The 21567-nt window shown below is 31.4% G+C and overlaps 3 protein-coding genes across 3 annotated transcripts; all 3 read right to left on the reverse strand.

Annotated features, from left to right (window-relative positions):
- Window positions 1–5731: 5731 nt before the first annotated feature.
- On the reverse strand, window positions 5732–7567 carry LOC128163718 (neuronal acetylcholine receptor subunit beta-3-like). The gene has a single exon (XM_052827361.1). It carries the CDS (start codon window positions 7041–7043, stop codon window positions 5838–5840), a length of 1206 nt encoding a protein of 401 aa, XP_052683321.1. The 5' UTR covers window positions 7044–7567; the 3' UTR covers window positions 5732–5837.
- LOC128163373 (neuronal acetylcholine receptor subunit alpha-7-like) lies at window positions 7152–9520 on the reverse strand. The gene is made up of 2 exons (XM_052826952.1): window positions 8419–9520; window positions 7152–7175 (listed from the first exon to the last, which is right to left on the reverse strand). Exons 1-2 carry the CDS (start codon window positions 9475–9477, stop codon window positions 7152–7154), a joined length of 1083 nt encoding a protein of 360 aa, XP_052682912.1. The 5' UTR covers window positions 9478–9520.
- Window positions 9521–18319: 8799 nt separating this feature from the next.
- Window positions 18320–19914, reverse strand: LOC128164244 (neuronal acetylcholine receptor subunit alpha-7-like). The gene has a single exon (XM_052828013.1). It carries the CDS (start codon window positions 19796–19798, stop codon window positions 18569–18571), a length of 1230 nt encoding a protein of 409 aa, XP_052683973.1. The 5' UTR covers window positions 19799–19914; the 3' UTR covers window positions 18320–18568.
- Window positions 19915–21567: the final 1653 nt, after the last annotated feature.

Raw genomic sequence — 21567 nt, forward strand, 5'->3', positions numbered from 1 at the left:
GATAAGAAGATCTCTATAAAAAGAAATATAAAAGCTTTCAAATTTTCAAACTACCATTTTTGGAATTTGTTTACCTTTATTTAATGACATGTTATTGCTAAAATATTAGATCCAAAAGTTTAATGTATAATCTTATGGATAAATTGTTGACCGATTACATGTAACCAACTATAGGAAATATAATTTAGCCTAAGGAGGCAGAATGGTATACAAATTAGCTATCAGATTTAGGATATAATGTATTTAGCCATACTCTATTATTTGGTTAAAAAAATCTATATATCTTACCTTTTAAATTTGGGTATTTTACTATATTTTCATATAGAGCTCTTCTTCTAGAGGAAATCAAAACAGTCTAAAAATAGAAACGACCATCGAGCCCTCTTAAATCGTAATTTGACTTACTTTTTTCTTTTGACATATCAATGAAAAGAAGCATTGTGGAGTTAGGTACAACACACAAGAAAACTTTTTTTTTAACTATAATTTAAGTATTCGACGTATTTAGTAGCAAACTATGAAGTTATCCGTTACTTAGGTGTATATAACACAACTGTGTTATATCCTTCTCAGAACTGGAGTGAAAATTTCATCATCAGTTCGTCATCACTGAATTAACTCCCAGTAACTAAATATCGTAAATATGTGCTTGGACTTTAAAACTTGTGTTCGTTTACTTGATTTTATTAAGTCAACAATGTTTAATATTTATTAAGAGTAATCATTCTACATATATGTTTTTTTCGCATTTTCACCAGTTTCAGATCGAATTGTCCCTAGTGATTTTTTTCTGTTTAACTCTGGGTTTTACTATGCCGTTGTATAATGTAAACAAACGTCGTATGTCGTATGCCCTTTTCTTACTTGCAGTATTTGCAGCACACATGAGGAATACCAGAAAGTTAACTTTTGAACGACATATGAGAGTGTAGTCATCCATCGTTTTTAATTCATATAATGCAAGAGAAATGGTCATTCATTATATCCGTGTGTGGGATAATGAAACCCTACCTTAGAGCCAAAATTGAAGCTCTCGGAGTCGGCAAAGCTTCGTCTTAGACCGTGAATATTGTCCCCTCGATAGAATTTCACCATACCACACTCGTAATAACGACTGATTCTACTATGTTTTCATCTGCTTGATATGATCATTCTGCAATTAAAGAACTTTTACCCAGTTTTGTGTTTGCTTGAAATATATAAAGGTATTAAATATCCAAGTATACTTCTAGAGGGATAACGATTGTCTTTTTTATATAGATACATGAACAATTATATTGCAACTGTAGATAAAAGCAAATGCATACGATCCGAAAATGCAAACAAGTAAGAGCATATCTCGAAGAAAACAAAGCTTTTATTGTATTTTTTCAATTTAAGTAATAAATACTTTTTTTTTATATTTAAGGTAACTCACTCCTCATGTTTTGATTTCATTGCGCAGATGATCATTATATTTAAAATGAATATGATTTTATTTATTTAATTATCACAGATAGATTATTATTTCATAATTACACAACATTCATAAAGAAAATCCATTTGAATTGAAGAAACAAACAAGTTTTTTGGGGAACTATTTTTTGGTGCGGAAGGTTTTTTAGACGAAAATGACAGAAACAAGCAATTTTATGAATTTTCAATATACTTTTCTTTTTATTAGTTTATTCATTATTCACATTTTTAACATTTGATAGGTTTGTAACATATTTTATAGGTTCTGTGTGACATGTACAAAATCAAATCTTGAAAATGTGATAGCCGTATAGCATAAAATCATGCAAATATATAGAACATGTCTGAATTTTTTAAGCCAAATTTTTTGCGAGAATTTTACCTTTGAAGCCCTATATCTAAAATTTGACATCACTGACCCCCATGTTATATTATGTCAAAATGATACTGAATACATATCTAGGCAAACTGGATTAATCTTATAAAAGTCTTGATATTCAAAAAGTTTTTATTTCAAATCAAATTGTAACTATTATAGAAATTGTCTATTTTAAGTGCAAAAAGGTCACACAAAAATTTATGCAGCTTCGTACAATTTTTTTTTTCGTATTCCCTCTATTCGGTGTGACCATTGTGCATGATTAAAAACAATATTTGAAGAAATATAAATTCGTTTAATCAAAAATACTGACAACAAATTCTAATCAGGATGAAATTGCATTTTAGGTGCGAAAAGGTCAAATTAAATAGCCCATAACTCAGAGGGATGGATACTGACCCCCCATTATCTTTGTATTTTTTAAGTATGTTTTGTCTACAGATTTCAATGATATACTTCTCAAGAAAAACTTTATACAACAACATTGAGTAGTGGGATACCTTAAGTAAACGTTTTGTCAGTACCTCATAGCAAAGACCTAGGTGACCAATATCATTTATTAGCAAACTATATATACCAGCAGGCTTGCCAGACACTCTTGTTAGTCAAATATACTGATCAAAGAGTTTTCGTCTTGTACGTTATTGTAAAATAAAGGGACATGGTCACAATTTTGTTCAAATTTTATTTATTTTTTTTATTTTCAACAATGCTTTAGGAATGCATATCTGGTGATCAATTGAATGCCAGTGGTAGAGTTATAAGCATGAGGCAGGGTTCACAATTCATTGTCATATAAACAAGGCTCGTGCACTGTTTTTGTTAACATATGTTCAATTTACCAGTAAATATCTTTTTCAAGTTGATCTGTTAATATCCTTATTCATTTTAAGCGTGAACAAACACTTTTTCAAGTTTACCACATTCATTTTAATTTTAATTTTTACTTTTTACGATTGTTATCCTTAACGTCAATGTCAAAATAATTCGTACGTATTATATATAACATATATGTATGGGTTCTATGTAAGGGATCTAATACCATCATTGTTATATAAGAGTCTTTTCGGATAACTAAAGAATGGACAAACTGTCACCGTAGACTTCCCGGTACTGGGTTTCTGTTAACATTGGAGACCAGGTGCCTTAATCTTTTGCAGATTTACTAAACCTGATTCACAGATTAATTTCCCAGATACCAATACTGCTGGTGAAACTATTTTTAATCCATATCCAAGACTTTACTCTTCCTATTACCTTTCAAAGACTTTTTTCTGCTAAGGCTTCTTCGCTGTGTCGCCTTTGAGCTCCTGAAACAGTCTGCCTCAGCTGCAGGCTTTGCTGATTCATATGCCCTTGGGGCAGTTCATTCTTAGGGTTGTCAGGGCAATCCATTTTTATAGATTCGTTATATTTCGTTTCACTACCAAAGAGGTTGGCAAGTTTGACATTGCAAAGAAGCACAGACAGACAGACAGACGGATGGACAGACACACAGACGGGCAGACTCGTGAAGATGTTTTGAGTTCAACATCTAATTTTTTATTTTTTTTTATTTAAAAAAATGAGTCTTTTTTTTGATTTAAAAAAAACCTAAGATCAATATCCGTTTAAAACGTAGTTTGTGAACCAGAGATAACATAAAAGTATTTATGTCAAATCATACGTAATTAATTTGTTTTGATTTGAAATATTCTCAATGGGTTATAATAAAGAAAAAAGTTTATCTATATTATTTAGGTCAAAGCAAATATTTCCTTAACATCAGTTTTTGTATGTTATTTCATTTGACACGTTCAAAGTCATACCCAGTTATCTATTCATTCACTACGTTTAAGTTCATCCGATCCTCAGCCTCAAAGTATATTTTCATAATTTAAAAAAATAATGTTATTTGTCCTTCCAACTTTATAAATGAAGTGAAATAAAAAGAAATTTACTGACGGTATCCATGCATTTTATAAAGTTATTGCAAATTTGCCCACTATGGATAAAATGGATTGCATTTACTATAGATCAAACTAAAAAAATGTATCGGTGCATCGGTGGATCGAACACCTTTACCTTTATGAAGAATGTCTCTGTTAAACAACTAAGCCAAGCAGTTTGTTGAATAACAGTTTGGTATATTAACACTACAAGACAAAATAAATTTGTCTACATAAAAGGCACATTTATGGTACAAATTGAAAAAAAATTCGGATAAGAGTTATAGAACATTGCTGGGGATCGGAGACGTTAAGGTCGCGTGCTCAGTCTATATTTATGACGCGTTATTTGATTGCGCTCAACGATGTGTGTCTTGTCAATAAGTATTTGTCGAGAAGAAAGCATGATTACTAGTGTTTATTAAAACTGAAAGAAAATTCCTACTTTTAGATATTTTTGAAAACGAAACTTTATCAGCACATTTACAAAGATATATGATGTCGGGTAACGTTCTCAAATTCCTTTGACGATATGCGTCAATTAAGAACATGTAACTCTAAATTCTATCCAAGATTCCACTTGTAAAGTTCAATCAAATTAAATGTTTTAAATCCAGAGCGTCAAATATTCTGTATAGTAGCTTGTTAACAGAGTATATGGCAGGAGAGTTCTTATCCCCCTTTTTTCAAGGAACATAGTATTACATTATTGATTGCACGTAAGTTCACAAAGCAACCATCAATTTTAAATGCTATCATTCGGGTGTCACATAATCTATCTATCTATCTATCTATCTATCTATCTATCTATCTATCTACTGTAGCATGTTAACAGATTTTATCGCAGGAGAGTTCTTATGCCCCTGATTTTCAAGGCACATATCATTACATCATTGATTACATGTAAGTTCACGATAGCAACCATCAATTTTAAATGCTATTATTCGGTAACCCATTTTGTTACCTCTCATAGATTTGCACTGTCGCCACACTATTTGCTTTGTACAACATATGAGTAAATAAGAGACACTATGAAAGCATTAGTGTGAAATCGTCAATCATCATGGGATGATTGCATTCTTTAGGGTATTTTTAAACGTCACTGATACGACTTGAATGCAATAAATAGCTCCCAATATTGAGTCAACATTGATAATGGTTCAATTCATTGTTTCAGTACCCTCAATTTGCTAATGCATTGCACAGATGATGTGCTAATGCACGTTTTATCTTAATGAAATCAGAGTAAATATATGAATCAGAGACGAACAAATATAATGGATTAGCATTTATTGTGTTCTGAGTAGTTTTACAACTTGTTTTTATCTTGTTTAAAGCTTATATTTGAATAATTTGAATGGTTTTAAACAGTTTACGCTTTTTTATAAATCGCTTTGCGGTTCATAAAGCGGAAAATGCCCCAAACCATTTTATATCGTATAAAACAAATAAAAATTGAATTCATTCCTTAAATAGAATACAAAAGTGGGACTGAAACTTTTAAAGTTAGATATTGATAGATTTTCCTATTGTGTTTATATCAAAAGAGACAATATGAACTATGTGTTTACTCGATATTTGTGAACGGTGTTAACTCGCTTTAATTTTACTTCTACTATACTTTCTAAATAGTTAGATATATATAACATGATGCATATACGATTCCGGAAGATTCGAATAATTTTAATTGGGCGCCTTTTAACTGTTTTTTTTTTCAAACAGGTACATTCAAGAAAAATTGTTTGCAGTTCTAGAGCTGATGAGCATCATATCTGTTACCAAGTGTTCAATTATGTAGTTTAAAACCAGAAAAGTTATCTTCAAATTAATCCTTGAATGTTAGGACTAGATCAGACATTTACAAAAAAGGGAAAATCTAGTTTGCAAATAAGTGAATTGGGTATTTTTTAAATTTATTCAAATAAAATAAGAATATTCTAACTTTTTGGAAATATTTTATACCGTACCACGAAAATTCAATGATAAAAAATCATTAGATAAATTACTACAACAAAGTATTTTCTTTTAATAATACTTTGTACCAAAGGCAATATATATAATACTGATTTGCACACCTAGTTCATAATAATTGTCATGCAAATGCAGATAGAAGTGATGTTTGCACAAACATTCAAAATCATCATGACTCTATCCAATTTCTTTGCCCGACTTTTCCACATTTCTTCAGAGTCAGTTGCCTTTGTTTTAGCAATCACACACTCGTATTTCTCTTTACTTTTATCTTTTGTTTTGTTGTTCGCATTATGTAATGTACACACTTTGTCGATGTAAATTGTTTCTGATCTACCTGCGTATTTATGATACAGGTGTAAAGCAACCGTTTCCATGATAACCGTCAGCCCACTTAAAAGTATCTGAGTTGTCACATATACCATAAACCACGAAATATTTGCTGCGTTTTGGGGCATCGTGTCACTGATTATAGTTCCGAAAACAGCAAATGTAAGAAATAAAGCCACAGAAGTTCCCATTTTTTCTCCGGTTTCAATGGGCAATAGAAAACAAAACGCATTCATGATTGACAAAGCGACAATTGGCAGTACTACCGTCAAAACAATAAATAAGGGTCTCCTCTTTAATACAATTTTCATATTAAGTAGATCAAATGTCCCTTGAACATTTGTCGAAATCAAATCCCACTCTTCGTTTCCAATATAGAGAAGTGATTCATAACTAGATTCGTTTACAACCAAATATGTATTTTGAAATCGACCGGTAGAAGATATAAACGAAAAAATGCAGGTCTGGGTGTCAAAAGGAAAATGCAAAGCATCAAATTTACACAGAACAATACTATCCATCGTTTCTGTCAGATATACTAGTCCAGAGCTATGGATTACAGCCTCGCTTCTTGAGTCTTTCACCGAGTCATATGTCAAACATCTTCTACCAGAGATTTCCTGAAGGTTGCAAACACTAGGAATCCATATTTTATCGGCAGGCAATCTTACGTAGTCGATATTAGAGAAAACAGTAGAATTCCATGTAAGATACTCGTCCGTCCAAGAATATGTTAACCAGTTGGCAGCATGTAAAGTTTGAGACTTGATATCCAGCTTTGATAGAGAGAGAATGTACAAAGTAATATTCACAAATATCCGATTCGAAGATACCTTAACTGGTTTTCGATATCTGTTATAGTTTTTAAACAGTTTTTCTTGCAAAATAGATTCAATGTCTGCTGTTTCATTATCATGACACAATACTGTTGTATAAGGCCATGAAAACATAGCAGTAAAAATAAATGTGCTGATATTCATTTTTTCCGTTCCTGATAAATGGATTCAAAATGCACCACGTACAATTTCTGTAGTTGCAAGGGACACGCTAAATAGACAAAGAACACGTGGAAACTTATTTTTAAATGTTCACTTCCCAATTCTGTTCAATCTCTGTTAACGCAAGAATCAACCCAGAAAAACATAAATCTAATATTTATCTTCGACAACCAGTAATTAAACCTAGCATCAGATTCTTTGTCAGTGAATCATAATCATTATTGGAAAATTAAGTCCTACTCATGTGCGTAAGTATCCACCCACTTTTTAGAGTATTTATAATTCTACAACTGTTTCTGTGTCGCTCATATTTTTGGTTAACCATAATGATTAACAGTATGATTTACTTATTTACTTTTGACTGATTAGAAAATAGATAATACAAAAAATATGGGACGTTCGTGGCATTGTAGTAAGTATATCTGCTAAACAAAAATAAAGTCATTAGTGTGTGATGTAACTTTTCAAATAAAATGTCCATGTCTAAATGATTAGATTAAATTCAATTCCAAAATATTTTCCTTAAGAGCAAAACATGTCAATAAGATTAATATCCATGTACCTATTACCATTTGATTTTATACGAAAGTTAAGAAATAATTATAGAGAGTTAAGGTTCAAACGTGTACGGGTACGTGCACGTGTACTAGGTATCGACATCAGATTTTGTGATGACAAGGTTTCTACACGTTCTCAAACTTGTAGAGTGCCGTCTACACGTAAGTACAAACATGTGTAGCTTTTTACAACAAATGGAATCTTATTGATGAGTGAATGTGTTCTTCTGATACATTACATAGATTTTTAAGCTTCATTTGCATGAAAATTGATAAGAAATTTACAATTTGGAATTAACTAAATAAATTCATGTCATAAAACTGCGTCGATTTACATACACGTTTATATCCTACAAGTTAAGAAATCTCAACTGATAAATTACTTAAACGTGTAGTTTTAACACACGTACGCGTACCCGTACACGTTTTAAATTTCAATCTCTCTAATGATAGAAAAATTTCTAGGTTTCAATAAATTTTGATAATAAACTGCTTAATTTTGAGTTTTATCCTAAACGACTTAAATATTTGTTTTACACACCAACTTCAATACAAAAAATGCATGCTGGTTTCTAATAAATATTTAAAGTATGTATAAGTAGTATTCTTTTTAAAATTTATGATGTCCATCAATTTCCTCCTACATAGACAAAATATCATATCTAGCTAACGATAACTAATACAAATATGCAAATTGAAGTTACAGTCGTCGTAACAATTGAAATCATGAAAATTTTATCCAGTTTTATGGCTCGACTTTTCCATGTCTCATCGTTGAGTTTGGAATTTTTGTTGCTTACATCAAAATTATCGCATTTCGCTGCTGTTTCTTCCTGTAATTCGTCTTTTTTGTTGTCAGTCATTTTTGACCTACAGGTATTCATGTGATACAGATGCACAACTATTGTTTCCATGATTACGCTTAAACTACTGAGAGCAATCTGTGTTGTCACGTAAACAATGAACCATGGAATGTGTTCTGAGTTCGGTGGCATTGTGTCGCTAAGAATGCTTCCAAAAACGGCAAAGGTTAGAAATAATGCAACAGACATTCCCATTTTTTCACCAGACTTAATAGGCAACAAAAAGCAAAAACAGTTCATGATAGACAAGGCAACAATGGGAACAATTATAGTTAGTGTAAGAAATAATGGTCTTCTTCTTAAGATTATTAACATATTAAGCATACTTTCTTTTTCAGAAACACCTGTTGAAAGTAAATCCCATTCCTCGTTTCCAATATAGAAATCGGTTTTAATATTTGACTGATTCACTGCAAGGTCTACTGTATAAAGCGTAGTGCTTGTAATAACAAACTTGAAAACACAGGTTTGAATGTCAAAAGGAAAATTCATAACGTTAAATGTACATAAAATAACACTATTCATCATTTCAGACAGATAAACAAGGCCCGAGTTGTGGACTATCACCTCACTTTTTGTATCGGTAACGGAACCATATGTCAAACATCTTCGGTCGGTGATTTCTTGAAGATTACAGACATTAGGAACCCAAATGATGTCCGCAGGTAATCGTAAATACTCAATTTCACGGAACTTGCTTGAATTCCATACAAGATATTCGTCAATCCATGACACCACTAACATACTAGAAGTATGTAATGTTTGCGATTTTATATCCAACTTTGGTATAGAAAAAATAATCAACTCGAGATTCACCGACACTCGATTTGAAAACACCTTCACCGGTTTTCTATACCTGTTGTAATTCTTGAACAAGCTTTCCTGTAGAGCAGATTCTTGGTCCATAGTGATATTGTTTTCACAATTAGCCAATGAAGAAATAATTAAAACAACAACTATAATATTCAAGATAACGAAAACTGTTTTGATATTCATTTTGTAATCCCCTTAGCAATTGATGTAATTTTATCCCTAGAAGTCTCCCTGTATTTCACGAATTAGTTTGAATGAACAACCATTTGTAGGCAAACACTTGCTGAAATCTCGATCACATTTGAGGAATATTTGCTGTTTACGGCTTTTCCTAAGAAAACAATCCATTTCGAGTCATCTGTTACATAAAAATAAAATTGACTGCTTATGTTCTGATATCAGACTTAATACTCTAGCAGTGAGTATTCGGGAATGGAAGGTTGAATAGTGCTGATTCAGAGCGCAGAACATCTAAAACTTTCACCGCCCCCATAGAAATCTTTGTCCAATTGAAACAATATTTCGATTGCATGAAAATTACAAACATATCGTTTTAATCACAAAACTTGTCCCTCTATACAAGAAGTCAAAATCATTCAAATTTGATCTAAAACCTAAAATTAATTAGGCTCTCTTGTTGTTTATATATAAGTCAGCTCTTATTAATACGAAATGGCCAAAACATTCCGGATTAATTTATGACCGAATTTTATATATTTTTAAATGAAGATAAAGTTATTTCTAATCAATATCATTTTTCCCGATCAAAATGTTGTGCACTGCTGAATAAATTGAATGGTATACATATGTTTTAATGGATAGCCAATCATGTTTATGTAAACAGGATATAAAAGTTGAATACAGTCGTCATTGATAATATTTCAAGGGTCAGGCAATTTTTTTTTTGTGCACGTGGTCATCGGAGTATTAAATAAAAATGTTACCTTCTTTTGCCTTACAAAAATCTATCTTACAAAATCTTACAAAATCTATTATCAAAATAAAGTTTAGTGACATATATTAATTAAACTAAATATATTTGACGTTTTCCTGGATTTTTCAACGATCTTATATCAATATAATTAGCTGTGTGTTTAAAAAATGATTCTACTTGAAAATATTTAAAACTGAGCCAAGAGCGCGCTTCCAGCCGGAGATGGTGAGTTCGAGTGTTTTCGTCCATTATTTACTTATTTATTTATTTATATTACGGTTTACAGACCTAAAATAGAGGCTTCATTTGTTTTTTTAATATGACTCATAAATCGCATCAGTATCAAATATGATAATTTTACAGTTAGGGAAAATAAACAAGTGCAATGGTGTATTTTTTGTAGGAATGTGAGGTATTATTTTGATGCCTCGTAATTTCGAAAAATTAAGCAAATGCAAATTGTCATGGTACATTACTCTAAAGTTGTCATACATATATTCCTATCAAAAAATATAATGATTTTATATACACGAGTATGGAACCACATAGCTGTTTGTATTCATGAATTAACATTTAGTAATGTAACAAATTTCGCAGTAAATTAACACATATGTAGAAAGCAAAAAGAATACGATAAAAGATACTGAAAATATTTTAGATAATCCATTTTTTTACATACAGATACCCATCAAAGCAAAAAATAACTTAGCAACATCCACTTTAAGGATAACGTTTACTCAGAATGGATAAAAATCCACTGATGATAATGAAAAACCATATATTGTGTAAAAAAAATTCACTATGATTGAGGTTTCCTAAAATGTGAAAATAATACAAAAGGTTCGACTCTTTTAAAAATGAAATACAGCTTATGAATGGCAGTGGCACTAAATAGATACAAAGCATTAAGTTTTCATTAACTATCTTAAAAAATATTCCAGTCCGAATTTCCTCTATCAGTTTTCACAGCCATATCCATTTTTGATTCATTTTAGTAAAAACGTGAATTATGATGATACTGAAACAATAATAGTATTAAACTATTTATATTGACCTTATTCTGCTGGCATAAAATTTATAAGAGGTCAATGATTAAGGTCTTAAAGATAGAGGTCTTTATTGTTTTTAAGCATTTTTCAGTATTTTTGGTTTGCATGCCAAACGATTATCTAAATGAATAAGTGTGATAAAATCAACAGCAAATATGCAAAGTTATGTTCACTAACAAATAAAATCTTAACTTTTAATATTATTGTACTGCCAAAAAAGTCCTAGCGAAAACCAAAATCTACATTTGTCCGAATTTCTCTGTTTTGCTAAATGTTCATTTTTGTTTGAGTCTCATTCAATGATATAGTAAAAATATCGAATGTTATAGCAATAACAATTCATTTCATGAATACTTTTTGTGTTAAAAACAAATTTTACATAATATGATCTTTAGCTTTTCAAAAAACCCTTAGTAGACAACATCTTTCATAGAAATAAAGCTTTTTTCTAGATCTGGGTTTGTCATCACAACCACTGTTAAACTTTTCTCGTGTATTCAGTCGAATACGATTAAACATCAGCACAATTTTCATTTTGCAGACAAATGTTGAACTTTTTGGTTAGCTTAATCTAAGCAAATCTAAGATGATATACATGCATTGTTTACACATTTTTATGAGCAATGGAGTAAAATCATTAGTTTGATGTTGTTTGAAGTTTAAGTGTAACACTCATTGCATTTTTGAAAGAGAAAAGATTTACACACCCAAAATATTCACCACGTTGTCTATCGCTTTTTTAACAATGCGTGTAAGTCTGACAATCTATAAAACAAAATCCTTGAACCGATTGTTATGTCAGTTACATTAACTATCCTATTAATTATCATAATAAATTGATCAGGTTTTATGGACAACTAAAGCCTCTATCTTTTCAAAACGATTCAATTGGACGTAAACAAAAGAATAATTATCGATTTTATAAAGTCAGTTTGACTTGCCCTATGATTTTTTGACTCTATAGAATGTCCATTTAATGACAAAATTCATTATAAAGAGGGCTATGACGAGAGGACAGTAAAAATGATGCCGTTAGCTTGTATGACTGCGCTGATAATTTTAATAATCATGCCAACATCCTTGGGTCATGAAAATGAAACAATGGATACAGAAACTGTTCTGCAAAATACATTATTTCACGCCTACAACAGGTACAGAAAACCAGTCAAGATATATGACAGAAGAGTACAAGTGGGTCTCGATCTCCATATTCTCTCTCTACCAAAGTTGGATATTCGCTCACAAACTTTACATACTGCGATTTGGTTAAAAGTTACCGATGAATATCTTACATGGAATTCGGATGATTTTTCAGGTATCAATTTTCTACGACTGCCTGCGGACAAAGTGTGGATTCCAGCCATCTGCAATATGCACGAAATCTCTGGCAGAAGATGTCTGACCTACAGCTCTGTTGGAAATACAAACAGCGAGGTCGAAGTCGACAACAATGGTCATGTTTCTCTTTCTGAAGCGATGGAAAGCATCATCTTGTGTACGTTTAATGTTCAGAAGTTCCCTTTTGACACTCAAATATGTACTTTTACGTTTTTTGCCTCAACTAAAAAATCCCATTCCTTAGATATAATGCTTAACAAGTCCAGTTTTGATTTACGTTATTTCATTGGAAATGAGGAGTGGGATCTAATATCTACAAATGTTCAACACAACGCATGGAAGCTGGAGATGAATATTGTGTTAAGGAGGAGACCCTTGTTTCTCACATTAACTTTAATATTTCCAATCATCACATTGTCTTTTATGAATATGTTTTGCTTCGTGTTGCAAATAGAGTCGGGAGAAAAAATTGGAATGTCAGTGGCTTTGTATTTAACATTTGCTGTATTTGGCAGTATTCTAAGCGATGCAATGCCAAAGGATTCGGAAAAACAATTCGATATTCATTGTGTACGTGACTATTCTTAAATTTTTCTTAGCGGACTGAGTGTTGTGTTAGAAACGATAGTTCTGCGTATCTATCACGCCGAATTAGGCCCATTGTCCCGATTATTTCAACTTGAGGAAAATAAAAATGCAGTATCTCCTTCAGTTGACCACACTGAGAAAAAATCTAAGAATTTGGAAATGAATGTAACATGGATTTAAAATTAGTTGATCAAAGTCAAACTAACCTGGACGAGAAATGGAAAACTAAGGCAAAACAGTTCGACAAAAACTTTCTAATATTCAATCTTCTAACAAACTTCATTAATTTCCTCATTTGTACGTCAATAATTATGAGTTAGTTGCAGTATCCCTTTGACTCTGTACCTAATTATTCAAATATTGATCAATTATCACTTTTTTAAAATGTTTTTTCAATTGAAGTGGTTTTCAAAAAATGTTTTTTTTTTAATTTTTGAAAATCTTTTACAATGACTGCAATTTGTTGTACTCATTAAAATCTAAATTCGAAAACTCTAAGTAAAAAGTAGAATATCTGGCTTTACTTAAGGCAGAAAAACAACAGAGATGATGTAAAGAACTGTTGAGCAGTTCACAGAAATTATCTAAAAAGGGTTGTTTATCATAACAGTTAAACTTGATTGGGCATTTATAATATTTTTTAGCATGGAACTTGTACTTGAAACATTATTCTTTACGAAGATGATCTACCTTTATTTAAAAAGTGTTACTCAATGTCTTTAATCAGGGAGAATAATTACTGTGCTAGTAAATCATGATGTAAGTGAGTAAAAGATTTGTAATATATTGTTTATATAATATTAGAACTAGAAACGAAGTTATTATGATTGCAACATAACTGGATATTGCAAATGTTGAAATTTCACGCATAACAAAAATGTTTTATTACTTTAAACTGTTTCTTTGCCGAATTATATTTTTATGACACTTGATCATGATAAAATTGAATCCTTACATTTCATCTGGTGTATCTTTTTCAAAAATTGAAAAAGATCTTAGTTTTAAGATTGTAAGAGTCGTTTCGATATTTTTTTGGAACAATGCATCGTTGTACAGTGAACACAGCTACATTCAAAATAGTGTCGGTTTTCAACTCCATTTTTCGACAATAAAGTCTTAAACGTCAAAATTCAAGGAAGAAGTAATAGTATAAATTTCTTCAAACCAATTGTTTTAATTAAGATTCATGTTAAATGAATCACTTCAATGATATACATGTATTACAAAAAAATAGACAAAAAGATAAATACATTTTATTGTCTTTTTTATATGATCGTATTGTCAAACCATTTAAATGTCATAGGAAACGATTTTTAACACTATGGTTTTCTTTCATAAATATAAAGCTTGGTATAAACAAATGTTAAAATACGTGAAGTAAGATTTTTTTTGCCTTTGCATTGCTGAGAATTAACCGTGAAAATTTAGCACCTGAAAAAATTCTTCCCTGCTTATCGTTTATGAATTTGTGGATTTATGACGTCACAAAGACCCATCGATATAAACAATGCACCAAAACCAGTGTAATTTTACAGTAGTTTTTCGATTTGATTTTAGTAATTTTTGCATATATGAACGTGTTTTTCCTTTCAAATGAGATCATTTGATTTCGTGGTACATATGACTTAGTTTTAATTGATCGTTAATGAATGAATCTTATATTAGCTTCTCGCCAGAGTAAGATCCCGTACTGCAGTGAAAATTTAACGAAAGAAATGCTCCAACATTAATAGCTGATTAATGAATTATCCTAATCCTTTTGAAATAGAAACATCATTTTCTACTTCGATACGTATAATGATTGAGCTACATTTAAAGGGAATTAAAGCATTTTAATTCATTTGATTTAATTTGTCACATAAATAAGTAGGCTATAAGGCAGGCCAATGAAAATGTTTAAGGCATTGTGTACATAGTTTGTAAATAAATTTATGACTTACTGATATATACATGTAGCAATATCTTTAGAAAATACTTTGTGTACACGTGTAATTACGTTTTATTAAATTAGATTGCGGAAATATGGCATTTAAGGATTTAGAAATGTATCGGTAAGATAAATCGGTTGTTTGATAAAATATATAGTTGTGAAGATAGTCAACAGATTTTATTAAGAACAAGCATCAATAATAATAAAAGAACGAAAGAAAAAATTGCGGAAGAAAGTGAGATAGAAGGGGTCTTTGAGTAAACACCGCACATACACGCTGTAAAATGAACGTGCAAATGGGAAAAACCGATCAGTTATTTTTGAATTTGACAATTTCATTAAAAAGATTGAAATAAAACATGTATACATGCATATATTTAAATTTATTATACTTGCATGTAGATCTATGAAGAATATCATTCATTCTCCGTGCAGTCTCTAAACTGAATATGTACAAGCTATCAAATATAAACGCACACGATTTCATTTCTTGAGAGAAAAAATAATGCCGTGGTTGATTATTGTATAATTATACAAGTTGTTATATTAAATAGTATTTTTTTTTCTTTTGAAATGTTGCAAAATGACATGGATATTTGTATTCACAACATAGCTTTATAAGGCCATTGGGTCTTACTGACGTCATAAGCAAGGGAGGTAAGCTGCGTAAGTCAATGTTCCCTTTCCCGATTAAATGATTTTGATCGACTGTGGCGCTCACATCTTGCATAAAATATTCAAAAAATAATGTCAGTCTTATTAAATAGGCACTTATGAACTCATTCCCGTATATAATTCAATTTGGTCAGGATATCGTTTCATATGACCTTTAAAAAATCAATTTATTCAATCATTGTTAAAATTAGTCCATTAGACTATGTAAATGATATGATTGGGTTTTATCGTTGACGTTGTTAGTGCATTAAAAGTAACAGCGATGCTTTCTTTTACTGAAAAAAAATTGACAAAGCATGCATTACAGTTATGCAAATAAACGAATTCAATTTACTCGTAAAATTGCAAACATTTGTGGTGCAAATATGGTATTAAAAATACGAAATTTAAAGGTCTATTTCCAATTTTAATTAATTTACGGTATAAGTATTTTTTTTAATTTATCTTCTGAACAGTTCTAATGGTGTTACCTCTTTATTTCTTTGCATTGTATATTCATCAAAGAATGAACACACCGTATAGAAGGTGCTTCGTAGGTCACACATTTGTCTGATTTCAACTTCAAATTTATACAAATAATTTTGGCGGATATATTTCTGGTTAATCCATTTTAATTTTAATAGAAACCTATTCAGTACATCATTATCAGATTGGAAATGCTTGTATATAACAATCGTCTTTTGTGTATTTCCTTTGCTTTAATTTTGTTCTTCTACTGACTGTAAATGTCTTTAGAAATATCACCGTTTTACAATCTTAACAGAATGCTGAGTGGCAACTCTCAAACTGTTTTGGAAACCATTAAACACAAAAGCACATATATACATTTATTATGCAGTTCATTGTTTAATACAAAGCAAGGGTTTTTTAGAATTAGACTGTATATAAAAGACTGTATCCTTTAGGTTGAGTTTCATTTTAATGAGAATGGAGAGGTACATGTACTGTAAATGTAGGTACTTTTTTCTACATTCAAGAATATGTTGAAAGGTACAAAGAAGAGTTTATATGAGTCTGTTCTACTAAGTCAACATGAGAAGGAATATCTATAACCTTCTCATTTTTCAAAATGCAAAACTTGTTTTAAATTACACGCAATGAGTAAAGGTATTGTTTGTTTCAAGCAATATGAACTGCAATTTTCATGTTGAAATTTTTTTAAAGAAAACGTTATTTTCTACTAAACTGACAAAAAATATCATGGTTTTAAAATTTCTGTTGGCCCTGTTTTTGTGGGAAAAGCCATTAAGAAGCCTTAATTAGAGCAAAATTGTAGTATTGTCGTCCTGTACAAAAATTGATCTGCTATATATTCCTCATAAGTGAAATCTTTCTCATGACGAAAATTAATGATTTTTTCAAATCTTATTCATCATAAAAGTTTAAGTTACAGGTTAAGTTACAGGCAGACTTATCATACAAGCAGGTTTTTGCAGCAAATTAAAATTCTAAAAAGTACACTGTCAGCTCATATTACTTTCAAAACAATACAGGTATGCTGACGTCTACTGTAATCCGATTTTTATTCGCGGCGACTTTATTTCGCGATTAAATGACGATTAACTGGTTTGCGACGACTAATGTTCGCGGCCAAGCCTTATACAGACCTGTATTATTATAAATACTATAGACAAAGGATTGGTGTGCGGCGAGAAATATTCGCAACGACAAGGCTCACGTTAACCTTGCGAAAATTTCTTGCACGTGAATAAAAGTTGGTTTTCAGTATTCATTTTTACATGCATGGAAAACCATTTTTTTTTTGTTACTTGAGATGTTCTATTAGATGAAAAAGAATATCGGTATTTTTTCACAAATGCCCTTGTCCGTTTAATTTAACATTTTCTTTATATTCCTGACCAAAACATTATAAAGAGCAGCAGGAGATACCTAGAGCAGACTTCTATCGATCACAGGCAAAAATGTATTTTTTTAAGACTGAGAATTTTTCTCAGAGTATTATTGCTTTACCCAATGGTACATATTCACTTGCGCACTAGTATTGCATTTGATTCAATACAAAAATCAAAGCGTTGACACCCGATGATTCGACTTCCAATTTTTGGAAACTTCTTGTCAGTCGGAAAAAACCCAAACGAGTTTGTTTTCTATTTCACTACATGCAAATCAATGTTTTTACCGAGAATTCGGCAATGTTAATAGTATGAATGCATACATATCATTGTCAACAGTCGGCAGTAATTTATTTATGTCATCATGGATATAAATGTATCTATGTAAAATTATCTATTTATCGATTAAAAAACAGCATATTCTTCACGAGATAGTTCGTACAATAATGAATGCATTGCATCCACAAGCATGCAACCAATTCCATTACAGCCGAAAACTTTAGCCATAAATTATCATCCCAATAGAAAAAAAATCAAAATATTTCAGCTTAAGAATTTATATATTTCTCTATATAGTTATACAGATTTCTTTGCTTATGGAAATTAAAATAAGGCCTTAAATTTGGCCATAATTATCAAGCTGTCTTTAGTTGTCCTGTACAACTCCATCGATGAAATACATTTTTTATCTGAAATATTTGTAAATATAACGCTATATGGGTTCCAAAATAAGCAGACGTCTGGAATAAAGTAGCAAACAACTTTATTTTACATCCATATACAAGAGACAGTTGAAATATTTAAAAGGTTTTTAGTCCTAGTGAGAGCAATAAATTGAATAAGCACACTTTTTACGAAGAGTTTAGTGAATCATCACATTGATGAAATCGGGCATTACTTTGTAGATCTAATTCATCATGATCATTGATGCGCAGACACAAAAAGATATTACACTTGTGCATATATTAAGGATCATGAAGCCTCTATCAAGACGCTTTGCCCAGTTTTTCCATTTCCTTGTAAGATGTGTTCTCGTACGGTCGATGCTGTCTGTTTTCATTTTCAATTTATTGTAAGAGGTTTCCATTGAAGTTACTGTGTCGCTTGCCATTTCTACTAATACAGGATCCATTGTCATATTCCTCATTTCTAAATAATACAAACGCAACACAATTGTTTCAACGACGACGTTTAAGCCACTGACAATAATCTGAATTGTCACGTACACCATGAACCAAGAAATATTTCTGGAGTTTTTTGGCATTTCGTCGCTTAGAATACTTCCAAAAACCGCAAATGTCAGAAATAAAGCCATAGACATTCCTACCTTTTCTCCAGATTCGATAGGCAACACAGAGCAGAAAACATTCATGATAGACAAGGCGATGATGGGAACCACCAGTGTCAAAGTTGGAAATAAAGGTTTTCTTCTTAATACAACTGACATGATGATCATGTTATCGTATCCCATTTTTGAAATTTTCGTACTTGATGACACTAAGTCCCATTCTTCATTTTCTGCAAAGTATTCATCTTGGAACATAGACTGGTTGATATCAATATCCGTTCCAAAAAAGTAATTATAATAAGAAAAGAACTCAAAATTACAGGTCTGAGAGTCAAAAGGGAACTTCTGAGCGTTAAAATTGCATAAAATGGTGCTTTTAATTGCTTCTCCAAGAACAACCTTTCCGAAACTATTTACCAAAACTTCACTACTTGTATCTGCAACGGATCCGTATGTCAAACATCTTTTCCCAGAGATTTCCTGAATATTACAAATGGATGGAACCCAGACTTTGTCCGCAGGTAGTCGGAGATACTGTATGTTGGAAAAGTCACTCAAATTCCATGTAAGATATTCGTCAGTCCACATTACTTCCAAAAATGTTGCTGTGTGTAAAGTCTGCATTTTCATATTTAACTCTTGAAGAGATAGAAGATATAAGCGAATTCCAAGCGGTAACTTACTGGGGTACACCTTGACAGGTTTCGTGTACCTGTTGTAAGTTTTAAATAATGTTTCTTGCAGGTTATTTTCTATTCCTATAGTTTCATTTTCTTGACTTCTTGCTTCCGGGGCTGAACTTAGTACTAATAACACAATCTCCAATGTTGTAAACAGGTGTAAAACCATTCTTTTCGTTCCTAGAGATATGCTTCATGAAGCTGCACTGCAGGGGTCTGACTTTTATGTAAACACGATTGCATGAAGCTGCACAGGGATCTGACTTTTATGTGAACACATTTGCATTACCTGTCAGTTGGTATGATAAGATCAGATGAATCCAGTTGAAATTTAAATTCCTCTTGACATTGGGATCAATATCATCAATTTTCAAGAAAGAGAGACCCTTTGCTGACTTTCATAAGTATCGATCACGATACTAATCCAAATGTAGTTAATCTTTGCTGATACAAAATCTCTTCTACTCACTTTTGTCGAATATATCGAATGCAATAATTATTAATGCATTGCTACTCTATGTTATCACCCAAAATAGCTGGTTTAAGTAGTACATGTACGTAAAAAGCAACGTATTATATTATCCTTAGTATATAAAAGCAATAACAGTCTTTGCTAGAGTGACATCAATATAGCTTTTGCTAAACAAAGATATGAATTTTCAAAACAGATAATTGTAGTAAATATTAAATATATCTTTTAAGGAGTCACAACAGTATTCCCCTAAATATTTACGTCAAACCATGGCTGAGGCATCTCTCTCTCTCTCTCTCTCTCTCTCTCTCTCTCTCTCTCTCTCTCTCTCTCTCTCAATTGTATTTGGGTAAAATGCATATCTATTATCTATCCATTACCTGACATTTCCTTCTTTTTGCATCAGCGTACTTAATGTTTGAAAACAAATAAAGAATAAGATCAATATGCACGTTAACTCATTAGATTGAATGCAACTGCCATGTTGATCTTTGAAATGTTGGAGTTCTAAATGTTTTCCGTTACATAGCTTACATATTGGTTACCTAGGAGTCAAAATAGAATATTAGAGTATGATCGAATTGTAAGGAGACGAGCTTTTTGTTGTTGAAAGAGGATATGCGGCCATATTGTACATTTTAGAATAAGAATGCAAACATGTCCTGAACTGGCCTGTTTTGTCCGAAACTGGCCAAAAATGTTTATGCAATGAATATGAAGTCCTACATGTCATTTTGTTTGAAAAGTATGCCTACAAGAACAGAACAATGCCTTTTTAATCACTCAGAGCAGCTGTCGAACTGCGCAGCTACAGACTAATGAAAATCTTTTAAAGATATGAAGGGGATTCATTGGTGTCCTCTCTATACTACCATTTGTTGAGAAAAAAGTTTGAATCTTGCTTTTTTTAAATATTTATTTTGATAGTTTTTGTTGAGTCTTTGTAAAATGAAATTAATATGCTGGTTATCATTATACTGTAAGTATGTTTAATGTTTAGAATTTGACCAGGGTGCATTAAACGACTAGTTTACGTAACTGCGTCAACATTTACTAGTGGACCTTACATTGATAAATCCCTTTTAAAAACAATAAACAAAACTACATGTACTCTGCCGAAAGTTTCTGCTTCCGTCGCTTCATTTTTGGTGTAATATCTTGATAATCATAAAGACCTTTGCGCCCAAACTATATCTATTCTTACAGTCTACGTGGATTTTGCATTGCAAAAGGCATGAAAGAACGGGGATTATATCAGTAAAAAAAAAGTGTGCAAGGTGTCCCAAGTAGTTCCGAATGGAAAATTGGTGTAAACATTTCCCATTTTGAATCTCCATCCGGTGTTTTTTCTTCGTTCCTGTGAAATTCTCCGGTTAAAATTAGATGATGTATCGATGAAAAAAATCTTAATGTTACGTCATTGAGATGTACAAAATTAATATGTTTATGAAAAACTATCAAAAAGT

The sequence above is a fragment of the Crassostrea angulata genome, chromosome 9 (genome assembly GCF_025612915.1).
Source record: "Crassostrea angulata isolate pt1a10 chromosome 9, ASM2561291v2, whole genome shotgun sequence".
NCBI classification, from domain to species: Eukaryota; Metazoa; Mollusca; class Bivalvia; order Ostreida; family Ostreidae; genus Magallana; species Magallana angulata.

Bases quoted from the DNA above. Each gene is read 5' to 3' on its own strand.
- LOC128163373 (XM_052826952.1), bottom strand. From the start codon at position 9,477: ATGAATATCAAAACAGTTTTCGTTATCTTGAATATTATAGTTGTTGTT. The intron at 7,176-8,418 runs GTAAGCAACAAA...TTGCGTTAACAG, and splicing joins CGAAATGCGATAATTTTGAT to AGATTGAACAGAATTGGGAA.
- LOC128163718 (XM_052827361.1), bottom strand. From the start codon at position 7,043: ATGAATATCAGCACATTTATTTTTACTGCTATGTTTTCATGGCCTTAT.
- LOC128164244 (XM_052828013.1), bottom strand. From the start codon at position 19,798: ATGGTTTTACACCTGTTTACAACATTGGAGATTGTGTTATTAGTACTA.